Raw genomic sequence first — 13,032 nt, 5'->3', positions numbered from 1 at the left:
CCAAGAAAAAGAATACATTTGACTCCGAGAACTTAGTGCATTGTCTGACAGGCAGCGCTAATTCCCAGTTTCGCCAATAGATGGCATCAGGGTGCACTCCCTGGCAGTCTCACACAAGCGCGCCCGTTTCAGACGCGCGGGCTTCAAATTACTGTCAGCCCACCATCATTTCTGTTCCGTTACAGGGTGTCTATAAGTAACCCAACACACGTTTTCTCGGCGAAATACGGTTTAAAAATTTCAGAATTTGTTGTGGGACATCGTCGAATATTCCCGCTTCAGCTCCTATAGTTTCATGAAGTTCCGGTTGGTGGCCTTGGTGTACGTAGCCTTCAAAATGGCGTCTGTAACGGAAGTGCGTTCCAGGCAGAGAGCTGTCACTGAGGGAAGCAGTACGTGGATAATGGCTCCGATGTAGACCAGTAGAGTGGTACAATGCCTGTATGCAGGGCCTCCCAATAAGGTGGCGTAAAGCCGTCTCATTGAACGGAACTTATGTTGAAAAATAGGGTTTTGTAGTCACAAGCGTGAGGAGTAATATAGTGTATTATAATCATGAATAAAAATAATTTGCTTTCAAAAAAAATGTGATGCATTACTTGTTAAACGCCCCTCGTATTTCAGCATGGGACGCTCTTAGCTATTCTTCCATTCTAATTGTCTATAGCAGTCCTTCTTGACAAAGCATCAATGCAACCCTGCTCCTAATTGACACCTCCCATACATCAGCTTTTCTCTCAATCGAACCAAATCTTCTTCATTCATTATACTGTCAACCCACAATATTTTTGACGATCTCCGACAACACCACTGCTCAAATGCAATAATTCTTTTTCTTTCATGCTGCTCCTACTGGGCACGTGTCGTTTCCGTGAACTATTATGTGCCATACAGACTTCTTTACCAGATTCATTCTTATTTCAGTTACAATACTTTCTTTAAGCGAATCATTTTGTGTTCTTATCGAAAGCTAATTTTGTTGGTTGTATACTAACAATTTCCTGTTTGCTTCTACCATCAGATGTTATTTCGCTTTCCAAGTAGTTGAATTCCTCTATATTTTCTGGCTGCCTATTATCCTAACATTTCTGTGCTGCTATTTTTATTTTCCTTATTTATTTTTGGTCTTATTTAATTTGGAATTCCATCACGAAAGTTTGGTGTCGATCTGAGTGATCAGTTGTTGCAGCTGATGCTAACTTTCTCCCAGGACAGCGGTATCATCTGCGAAGTGTGACATATCTATTTTCCGATCGCGAACTTTTACTACAGTTGCTACGAAATTTTCACTTAATCCATGCGTTCTGTCTGTGTTTAAATTAATGCGGGTGACGGCGAATATTTCTGCCTCATTCCCCTTCTGATTTTGGTCTACCTTTTTGTTCAAAATGGTTCAAATGGCTCTGAGCACTATCGGACCTAACTTCTGAGGTCATCAGTCGCCTAGAACTTAGAACTACTTAAACCTAACTAACCTAAGGACATCACACACATCCATGCCCGAGGCAGGATTCGAACCTGCGACCGTAGCGCCTAGAACCGCTCGGCCACCCCGGCCGGCTACCTTTTTGTTGTTCGCATCTCAGCAGTGCACTTTCTTCTCTTCAGAGACTCCAAATAAAACCCCGAATTTTTATACATTGTTCTAGCGTCTTTCAATATCTTGAAAAGCTGAGTCTCGTCGAGGCTATCCAAAGCTTTCTCAAGTTGACCAGAAGCTGTGTAGGGATTCTTTCTTTGATCATTTTTTTATATTACTATTGAACGGCAAATATTTGGTTCCCTTGCTCCTTTGCCCCTTCCAAATCCAAAATAGTCTCCACCGAGTCTCTGCTTAACATAATGTTCATTAATATGGGAGATATGTCTCACTGTGTGCTATTGTTCACATCTGTTGGCTGATGTTTCCTTAGGCAGTGGTACCGCTACGCACTCCATAAATTAATTTGGTGTGTAACCAGTTCTATACATTCGTTCAATAAAGAATTCTTCGTCAGTCATTCTTAGGACGAATTCGTTTTTTATAATTCAATTGGGGGGCGGTAGTCAACAGTCATACAAAAAATTGTGACATCAGTTGAATGAAGGAAAGATTTGGTTTAACATTCCGTCGACAGGAAGGTCATTACAGACGGAGCATAAGTTCGGATTGTGTCAGGAATGGGGAAGGAAATTGGCAGTGCCCTTTCAAAGGAACCATCCTGGCATTTGCCTGGAGCGATTTGTGGAAATCACAGAAAACCTAAATCTGGATGACCGGACGTGGTTTCAAACGTCGTCCTCCGAATGCGTGACCAGTGTGCACACCATTGCGCCACCTCACTCGGGACCATCAGTTGATGTTCTGCAATTAGTACGTAAGTACGGAACCTGTATAATAACTCTATTACCGAGCGAGGTGGCGCAGTGGTTAACACACTGGACTCGCATTCGGTAGGACGACGGTCCAAACCCGAGTCCAGCAATCCTGATTTAGGTTTTCCGTAATTTCGCTAAATCACTTCTGGCAAATTCCGGGGATGGTTCCTCTGAAAGGGCTCGGCCGATTTCCTTCCCCATCCTTCCCTAATCCGATGGGAACGATGACCTTGCCGTTTGGTCCTCTCCCCCAAACCCAACCAACCAGCCTCGATTCATGTAAAACTGTTATTGACGTAGTAGCTTGTGTTTCTTCTTTAGATATAAAAGCCTATCTTTTTGTTGATGTTTGTGTTGATTAGCAGGGCACTCCGCTACACAAATGAAGAACTACCACACACGACGCGTGTTGTACTATCTCTCTTGCATTTCTGAGCTCATAAAACGGCATCTAACCGGATTGCACCTGTATGCAGCACCGGGCAAATGTTTCTCTAATATGTCCTCTTAAGGGCGTGAATAGGTCTAAGTATTTCATTTAGTAACTGTGACTCTAGAAGAGCTCTAGAGAAGATTATAGTACTATTAAATAACTCATATAAACCATATGTACAAATAATTAAGTAAATATTACGTTGTATATCAGGCTGTTGCTTAACGAAGAAGCAAGGCTTAGGAAAATTCTGTCCTGAACAGATAATGTATTTTCTCCGAAAATGCTGTCTGAAAGTAGAAGGGAATGTAGCCTTGAGAAACTCCTCGCTTCCATTTATTGTAAAAAGAACTTGGATAGAATTAAAACGCTCTTCCCACGGACGTCATGACTAAATGAGAACATCCACTCCATCTTCTAGAAGTCATAGAAAACTTATACCGTCGCACACAAATAGTGATGAAAACAGAACATATGCTGTCTAAAGATCAAGGAATATGTCATGGCTGCAGCTTATCCACTACACTTTTTAATGTTTACGATGGCGATATAGTTAGAGAAAGGCCGTTAATTAAAATCAGCGAAAGAGTGCATTTAAATAAAATGCTATCTGCAACATACCAAGTCTTTATTCAGAGCACTAAGGATGGCTCTCAGATCTGTGATTTAACAGCAGCAGATCTGAACAGAATATAACAAAAAAAGATCTCTGCACAAAAGAGGACGAGAATGGCATTTGGAGGTAAATATCCGGTCCGAATAAGAAATAGTTCGAGATAATAGGCCTACTGAGTAAATGAACACTTCCAACTCCTTGGCAGTGACATAACTTACGACATTTATCATGATAACGATCACCAGTTGAGTACCAGGTTATAAGTGGAATAATCTAAAAAGATTTATCTAGGTAAACGATGAAAGAAAGAAGAACGAAATTTTATGAATCGACAGCTATGGATGCTTTGTTCAGGGACATGGGTGACAAATTCTAAACATCTTAATAAGGAACAGAGATCAGAAGTGTGATTCCTGGGATATGTGCAAGGCTCCGAAAGACTGAACAGATTTAAAAATTAAGATATTTAGAGATAACTGAACTTTTTAAAATAGAAAGAGAAGAATGAACGCTGATAAAAAAGTCATCATATAAATCTAACGGCAGAAGAAAAATTGGAATACCAGTGCTTCCAATAACGTCCTCTGTAATCAAAACCAGAAAATAGCTTACTTCTTGAATAAGAAGATGAGGAAGTACAAATATGATTGCAGTGTACCTAAAACACTAAAGATAACTATGAGTGTTGCACTTAAAAATCTAAAATATGAAGTATTTACTATTTATAATGAGATTCGAAAATAGATGCCAAGTTAGTGTAATATACAGTGTGTCCTAGATATGTTACGACTAACTTCGAGGGGTTGTAGACCGTCTTGGGGAGTAAATTGAGGACGGGAATCCGTGTCCGAACACGTCATCCAACGACACTACTGAGTGTCGAAGTTGTGGGCTCCGGCGACTGCCACGAGGCTGCCCCTTCAGCTGGAACCGTTACTTTGTAAGCTGACCCTCCGCAATGTTGTGAGCGCTTGCCACGATCGCCAATGGTGAAGACCGACATACGTACAGCCTAGGCAAGCCTGGTCTCCTTTGAATGTGAGCTCTATTGCCTCGGTGGACGATCGTTTTAGTCACGGGTTTCCAGCTGCGGTTTATTTTTCTCCTGGGACCCTCTAAAATCTCCAGTGTTTTTTGGTATCCAGTAGAAAAATTAACTGCATACGGCAACCCGTGTCCAAAACCGTCATCCACCGAGGCAACAGAGAATATCATTCAATAGACCAGGCCTGTCTACGCATCAGCTGGCTTCACCTCCTCCACTGGAAATCGTGGCAATCAGTCGCCATCACCGATAACAAAAAACATTGCAAGACATTCCGTCTACGGTTCGTCAGCGTGCGACGTCACTTTTGCTGCCGGAGGGGTGGCCTAGTGACATGCGCTGTTGCCTATTAACTTCGCTCTGCTATGACGTTTCTGGACACGGTTTCCTATCCTCGATTGGTTCCTCAAGGCACGCTCTATAACCCCTTGCAGTTTGTCGCAACATTTCTGGGACACCATGCACTACCTTAGCCTAAAACTGTAGACTAATCGATGCAGTCGCCGCCAATGTTTGCTAGGCTTTTATGAAGTGTAGTCCTTGCATACTTACACTTCGTGTATCGAAGAACAAGACGTTGGCGATGTAAAGCGGCAGTGAGGTGAGCAGCAGGTAGAACGTCCAGTCGAAGGTGATCATGAGCGACACGAGCGCCCACAGAGCTGGTGACGTCAGAATGCTCTTCCAGGGCACTGGCAGGTTCTTCTGCACAACCAGCCACAAGCAAACGATATTCAGTCCTGGAGGCGATATTCCACTTCCGAAATTAAGGTGCATTTGCGAACAGGATGGAGAGCAGTTGGCAATGCGCATTATCTACTCAAATTGAGTCACCACCTCAGCAAGAGTTTGCTTAGCTAAAATATGACGCAGTGAATATTAAAGCAAGTGAATATTTCTGATAAGTTTAAATTGGGTGTTGGACTGGTGATCTAATACGAGTTTCTTTCGTGCAATAATGCGCTATCAATTGCACTAACCATCTGTATTTTATGTTAACATATGACTCATTTTTGAAAAAACTTTTCTTGTTATTGTCAGTCTGCATTTCATATCCTCTTGTCCGCCCCCTGGTATCTGAGTGGTGAATGTTATACCTAACGGCCCGGGTTCGATTCCCGGCTGGGTCGGAGATTTTCTCCGCTCAGGGACTGAGTGTTGTGTTGTCCTTATCATCGTCATTTCATCCCCATCGACACGCAAGTCGCCGAAGTGGCGTTAACTCAAAAGGCTTGCACCAGGCGAACGGTCTACCCGACAGGAGGCCCTAGCCACACGGCATTTCCATTTCCATATCCTCTTTCCCTCTGCCGTGGTCAGCTGTTCTCCTGCCCTAATATCAAAACTCCGCCACTTTTGACTTTCCTGCTCTAGCTCCATCAAAAACAGCAGACTATATTCAAGTAGATTCCATTACCCCTCTTTTACATTTATTTAAACTCTTTTCTTACTCTTTTGAAGACCTTCTTCAACTGACCTTCCAAGTCCTTTGACGTTTCAGCGAACCTAAGAGATTTTATTTCTTTTCTCTGAATTTTACCTTCTTTTCTAATTTCTCTTTATTTTCCATTATTGTTTACATTTAGACTTAACAGGCTTCATCCTGTCTCATCCCAATCTCTACTGTTGCCTCCCTTTCATGCCCTACGGCTATTATTAATCCTATCATGCGTATATGCTTGAAAGTACATTCTTTTACTTCTGACTACTCTGGATAAAAAACAAATGCTTTTCTTACAAACTGCTGTGTTATTATCATTTACTGTTCATGATCATGTGTTGCTGTGACTCAGTCTGTATAAATGGAAAATAAATATGAATGGGATTGTATATACATATATCCTAATCTCCTTCTCGCCTTGTCTCTGTCCATCTCATTCTCCTCGTTTCTTTGTTTCTCTCCTCTTCTTCCTTCCCCCCTCTCTGTCTATTACGTCCTCCTCCTCTCTCTGACAATCTTCTCCCTCTTCTCGGGACTAATGACCTCAGCAGTTGAGTCCCATAGTGCTCAAGCCATTTGTCCATCTCCTCCCGCCTCCTCTCTCTCTCTCCATCATCTCCTGCCCCCACTCTGCATGTCCTCTTGCTGTCTCTCTGTCCATCTCCTCTTTCCGCTTTCTATGCCCATTTCCTCCCACACCTTTGTCCATCTCCTCTTCCACCCCATTCTCTGACCTTGAGCCTTGATTATTGTTCCGTAAAAACGTACAAAAATTTAACAGGATATAGAGGATGCTGGGTCGGTGAGCCACCTTAAAGAGATAATAAGAATAAGAGGTGCATTCAAGTTCTAAGGCCGCCGATTTTTTTTCTTCAGACTGGAAAGAGATAGAAACATGCGCATTGTTTTAAAATGAGGCCGCGTTCATTGTCAATACGTCCCAGAGATGGCAGCACCGTACGGCAGATGGAATTTTACAACCAGCGGCGAGAATGAGAACTGTTTTAAATACTTAAAATGGTGACGTTTTCCTTACTTGAACAGCGTGCAATCATTCGTTTTCTGAATTTGCGTGGTGTGAAACCAATTGAAATTCATCGACAGTTGAAGGAGACATGTGGTGATGGAGTTATGGATGTGTCGGAAGTGTGTTCGTGGGTGCGACAGTTTAATGAAAGCAGAACATCATGTGACAACAAACCGAAACAACCTCGGGCTCGCACAAGCCGGTCTCACGACATGATCGAGAAAGTGGAGAGAATTGTTTTGGGGGATCGCCGAATGACTGTTGAACAGATCACCTCCAGAGTTGGCATTTCTGTGGGTTCTGTGCACACAATCCTGCATGACGACCTGAAAATGCGAAAAGTGTCATCCAGGTGGGTGACACGAATGCTGACAGACGACCACACGGCTGCCCGTGTGGCATGTTGCCAAGCAATGTTGACGCGCGACGACAGCATGAATGGCACTTTCTTTTCGTTGGTTGTGACAATCGATGAGACGTGGATGCCATTTTTCAATCCAGAAACAAAGCGCCAGTCAGCTCAATGGAAGCACACAGATTCACCGCCACCAAAAAAATTTCGGGTAACCGCCAGTGCTGAAAAAGTGATGGTGTCCATGTTCTGGGATATCGAGGGCGTAATCCTTACCCATTGCGTTACAAAGGGCACTACGGTAACAGGTGCATCCTACGAAAATGTTTTGAAGAACAAATTCCTTCCTGCACTGCAACAAAAACGTCCGGGAAGGGCTGCGCGTGTGCTGTTTCACCAAGATAACGCACCCGCACATCGAGCTAACGTTACGCAACAGTTTCTTCGTGATAACAACTTTGAAGTGATTCCTCATGCTCCCTACTCACCTGACTTGGCTCCTAGTGACTTTTGGCTTTTTCCAACAATGAAAGACACTCTCCGTGGCCGCACATTCACCAGCCGTGCTGCTATTGCTTCAGCGATTTTCCAGTGGTCAAAACAGACTCCTAAAGAAGCCTTCGCCGCTGCCATGGAATCATGGCGTCAGCGTTGTGAAAAATGTGTACGTCTGCAGGGTGATTACGTCGAAAAGTAACGCCAGTTTCATCGATTTCGGGTGAGTAGTTAGTTAGAAAAAAAATCGGAGGCCTTAGAACTTGAATGCACCTCGTAAAATCACATCACTGCGTACTTTCTTATTTACGTTTATTAACTGAAAATATCATCCTTGACACAATGAAAGTACGTTTTGTACGGAATCTTACAAAATGCGCTGAAACTGACGGCCATCAACCTCAATGCAAGTATGACATCTGCGAACAATATTCCCTGGTGTGTTTCGAATCGCCTCACAGGAGCTACAATTCTGGCAACCAATTCCATCTCCGTATTCACTGGGGTCTCTTCGGAAAAAATTAAGATGATTCAGGTCAGGTGACCTCGCAAGACATTGAACAGAACCTCTCATTCCAATCCAGCGACCAAGAAATACTGTTCCATCGTACTGTACTGCATGTCTCTGAATAACACTGAGTAATGAAAGGGTCTGCCGTTGATTCATAGCATGGTCTATCATGAGACAATGTAAATACGATACAACACAGCCAGCATATCGACAAGTAAAGTAAACAAAACCTGCATCATAACTGCCTGGTAATCAGGCTCATTCTCCGTGTTTCCTTGCAGGAAATAAACAACGTACATGTAAATAAACAGCACAGTACGTGTAAACTTCTACGCATCTTAATCATAAGTAAGCTGGAAAACAGTAATGCTAGACAAAGCATTAGACAAGTTTACTTCCGTATTTCCTTAAGTTAGCTTCCCTACCTCAAATTGCTCAGTGGAGCATTCTCTAAGTCCTGTTACATTTTTGCGCGCTCTTACGGAAATACCCCATATATTACATATAGAGGGTGCTAAAGAAAGAAGTATCGAATATTTTCAGAGGCGGCAGTACTGGTCCGCAGCTCGTGGTCGTGCGGTAGCGTTCTCGCTTCCCACGCCCGGGTTCCCGGGTTCGATTCCCGGCGGGATCAGGGATCTTCTCTGCCTCGTGATGACTGGGTGTTGTGTGATGTCCTTAGGTTAGGTAGGTTTAAATAGTTCTAAGTTCTAGGAGACTGATGACGATAGATGTTAAGTCCCATAGTGTTCAGAGAGAGCGGCAGTACTCATCGAAACGAGAAAAATAAGTCTCATAAACATGAGTCCGGGAACGCATACTTTACGAGGTAAACATGTGTTTATAGGAAGGGCTGCGAGACGCTTGGTTGCGGATATTAGCAAAAAATGGTTCAAGTGGCTCTGAGCATTATGGGACTCAACATCTGAGGTCATCAGTCCCCTATAACTTAGAACTACTTAAACTTAACTAACCTAAGGACATCACACACATCCATGCCCGAGGCAGGATTCGAACCTGCGACCGTAGCGGCCGGCCAAGGATATTAGCACAATGTTGCATTGGCGCTCCGTCAAATGTGTCGGCAGGGTATTATGATGTGTTACAGTACTCGACCTACCATCAGGTGGTCTGCAGACAAGTGTGTGGTTCGGATCGTGTTGTAGGCTACGTAAGTTTTCGTCATGTTTATTTGCTTTATTGTACAGTACTGTCAGCACTGGGTACGCGCTGTTTTATCTCTTTCCAAACATGGAGTAACTTACATGTTAACTGTTAGTGCCCTGTTTGAACGTACAAATGGTGTAGTATATTTACATTTCCTCTCTTCCACCATTTGTTAGCACTGGAAGACTACTACTCGACAAGTCAAATGGCTGATATGATATATTGCTATTGTTTAGCAAATGGACGTAGCCTGCAAGCTGGCGCCCTCTATATCCAAAGCAATGAGTGCCCTCTGATGAGCTGTCCGGCAGACTTTTCTAGCATCTGAGGGGCACAGGTAGCCTTGCATCTCGGAAGACTCGCAGTGGAAGGCCGCGCACAGTCTGCACGTCTGACGTGGAGGAGTGTGTGCCACGTTTGGTGAAAGAAATCGCTGGGACCAGTGAACGACGATTGACAGCAGCAGAAGGTATCTCTCATTCTTTTATCTGGGGGGTATTTCACGAACAGTTGCTGTATCCATATTATCTAAAGCGAGTTCAGCCCTAAGGCTACAGGATCATCAAGGCAGACGGCGGTTCCGTCAATGGCTGTTGCAGAAGTGTGTCGTAGATCCACTGTTCATATCCAAGATTTTATTTACCGATGAGGCATGGTTCATATGAGAGGGTTTTGTGAATTTCCATAACCAGCATGTGTGGGCACATGTAGATCCCCATGCAATTCAGGAAAGAGGTCATCAACACCGATTCTCAATCAGCGTTCCCGGGTTCGATTCCCGGCGGGGTCGGGGATTTTCTCTGCCTCGTGATGGCTGGGTGTTGTGTGATGTCCTTAGGTTAGTTACGTTTAAGTAGTTCTAAGTTCTAGGGGACTTATAACCATAGATATTAAGTCCCATAGTGCTCAGAGCCATTTTTTTCAATCAACGTATGGACAATCCCGTTGACTTTTGGTTATGGGGATACTTCAAGGAATTGGCGCACGTCACGCCAGTCAACGATGTGCGTACACTACAGGGTCGCATCTTCAATGCGTGACAGCAAGTACAACAACCGGGTATACTTCAAAGGGTGCATCATTCTTTATGCCGGAGGGCAGAGCGGTGCATTGTCATGAATGGACACCAGTTTGAATACCACCTGTGAACATGTGTTTATCACAGAACGTATGTATTTCCAGGTCCTTTTTTACTGATCTCAGAAAGTATACATTTTTGGACTCATGTTTATTGGACTTATTTTTCTTCTTTCGATGATAGCCTTCGTCCGTCCCAATCTTCATTAGATTATTGTGTAAAGTTTGAAATAAATATGTGAAGAACTTTTCAATATTATGGTAAATGCGTTTGCCTTTTATACATTACATATTTATTCATATATTGCATATATTTAAAAAGTAGATATGTAAAACTCGCGCTTATCCGAATGTAACATTGTGTCAAAATTTCAAAGCATTCGGTGAAGAACTTTCGGATATATATATGATTCTGAACAAACCAATCCTTACGTTTTTATTTATATAGATTGAGGTTAAAATGTTGAGCGTGATATTTGGGGCATATGTTAATCTATATTATTATGTGTATTTCTCCTCAGGGCTTTGTATACACTGATAACAAGAGAAAAAATAGAGTCTGGGTCGCATTTTGCGTGATTTTATCAACAACTCAGAAAGAACTTATTTGTGGTTCTCATAGGAAATCACCTGAAATGCATTGTACACCACAGGGCACGTCACTTTCCTCGTTGGGTACCATTACATCTTCAAAAATACGAAGAACTTAGGAAACACAGTGTTCAATCAGATGCAGAGTCTAATAATTTTAATGCTGGTTTTTTTTTAATATCATCATTGTATCGCTCACCCGTTCAGAGGAAACAGTATTTATTACACAACCGATTGTAGTCTGAAATGGAGGATTATCAGTTTATATAAAACTCCGACACGCCTAACTAGGTTCTATAGGTTTAATGGTAATCGTAGTCGTAGTAAGACTCGATATGTCCAAAAATTTGATCACATATTTGATTAGCCGCCTAACCTAATCCATGTAGTGTAACCTACTGTAAACTGCATGGAAAGTAAAATACAACAGTATGGGTATTACGCCGGAACTAGAACCAGGACTTTCGTCTTTAATGAGAGATGGTTGACTGAAGTATGTAGTCATACTTCACGACTCCATTCAAAATTTGAGGTTTCAATACGTCTTAGAAGTTCTGCACCACACTTGGTGGGAATAATCCTCGACAGAGTAGAACATTGCTGTGCCGTAAGCTACAGAACAAATCTTTCGTGCTAGAGCGATAAGTACATTGCAATTATGTTTCCTGATAGTTTGAAAAATTGTATTCCTGTTTTGGAATCAAACTCCTGCTTTACTCTTGTCAGCTGAGCCTTATGGTAATTCTCTAATCGGATAACTCATTTGGTACAACGTCTCTCTTTCGCCTTAATCTTGGAAACAAACGAATTAAAGTCCCAACAAATTTTGCCTATTTAGCCTGAATAATGTCTTCTCAAAGAACTCTCACTTAGGAAGAAAGTGTTGAAACAGGAAAACGAGCAGGAAGAATAATTTCTGGTGTTTACCCGCTGCTATCTTGTAGGTAACTCTTCGAGGAGGTACTTCATCACAATACGTATATTCGCTAACGAAATTCTTCTTATATAATCCATCACAATTTGAGAAGAATAGTAATGTTTATACTTACAATATTAGAGGAAAAATGACCTTTATTACCCATTATTAAATCTATCTATAGCTCAGAAAGAAGTTCAATGTGAGGAAATAAAAATTTTGATCATTTGTCCAGTAACATAAAGTATGTGACAGGTAGAAAAGCAAGTTTTCAGTCCAACCTAAAGTAATGTCTTCTGGACAACGCCCTGTATTCCACTGACGAATTTTTATTTTATAACTGGTAGCCTGTTAAAAAACTATTTTAAGCGTAGTTGCATAAGTGGGACATTTACTGTATGTTTAAATTAGTCAAGTGTACATATCCTGTAAACTGACTCATTCGTCATCATTTCGATAAACGGAAACATGTAACTAACTAACTGTCATCGATTAGGGAAACAGTTTTATTCTTTGATGAAACATTTCAGTTGACACTCTGGTGATAGCTACCGATTCAGTCTGGACGGGAGAAAATTGTCTGAGCTGCGAGGCGTTACCTTGGCACTCGACTTGATAGTAGCCTCGATGTAGCGACGCTCTGTTGGGTCTATGCGTGGGTGTTTCGCTGGCGTATCGGTAATCATCAGGAACCATGGCAGGCACCACAGCACACCGGCGCTGCCGATCACATAGAAGGCCAGAGGCCACCCCGCCGCCGTCTCACACATGGCGCCTGTCGAAGCCATTGACACCAACGGCCCAACGAACATACCTGCAACCGAATAAGTATCACGGGTGTCATTTGTGTTCAGTGGATGATGAAGACATTTGTGGAAACTGTAAATACGTAGACAAATTCTTATTCAGGATTTGTACCTAAATGAGATTTTCACTCTGCACACACACACACACACACACACACACACACACGAACGCACGCGGTGACGCTTACAGATATGAA

At 42.5% G+C, this 13,032-nt stretch overlaps 1 protein-coding gene across 1 annotated transcript in view; it reads right to left on the bottom strand.

Annotated features, from left to right (window-relative positions):
- LOC126176712 (sialin-like) overlaps nucleotides 1–13,032 on the bottom strand; it is a 130,007-nt gene that overhangs the window by 37,014 nt on the left and 79,961 nt on the right. The window contains exons 5-6 of the mRNA XM_049923878.1: nucleotides 12,629–12,843; nucleotides 5,005–5,157 (exon numbers count right to left, since the gene is read on the bottom strand). Coding sequence (XP_049779835.1) covers nucleotides 5,005–5,157; nucleotides 12,629–12,843 — 368 coding nt within the window. The remainder of the gene's footprint in view (nucleotides 1–5,004; nucleotides 5,158–12,628; nucleotides 12,844–13,032) is intronic.

The sequence above is a fragment of the Schistocerca cancellata genome, chromosome 3, assembly GCF_023864275.1.
Source record: "Schistocerca cancellata isolate TAMUIC-IGC-003103 chromosome 3, iqSchCanc2.1, whole genome shotgun sequence".
In the NCBI taxonomy this organism is placed as follows: domain Eukaryota; kingdom Metazoa; phylum Arthropoda; class Insecta; order Orthoptera; family Acrididae; genus Schistocerca; species Schistocerca cancellata.
The sequence above is the reverse complement of the archived record's forward strand: the minus strand, read 5'-3'. Positions and strand labels throughout refer to the sequence as shown.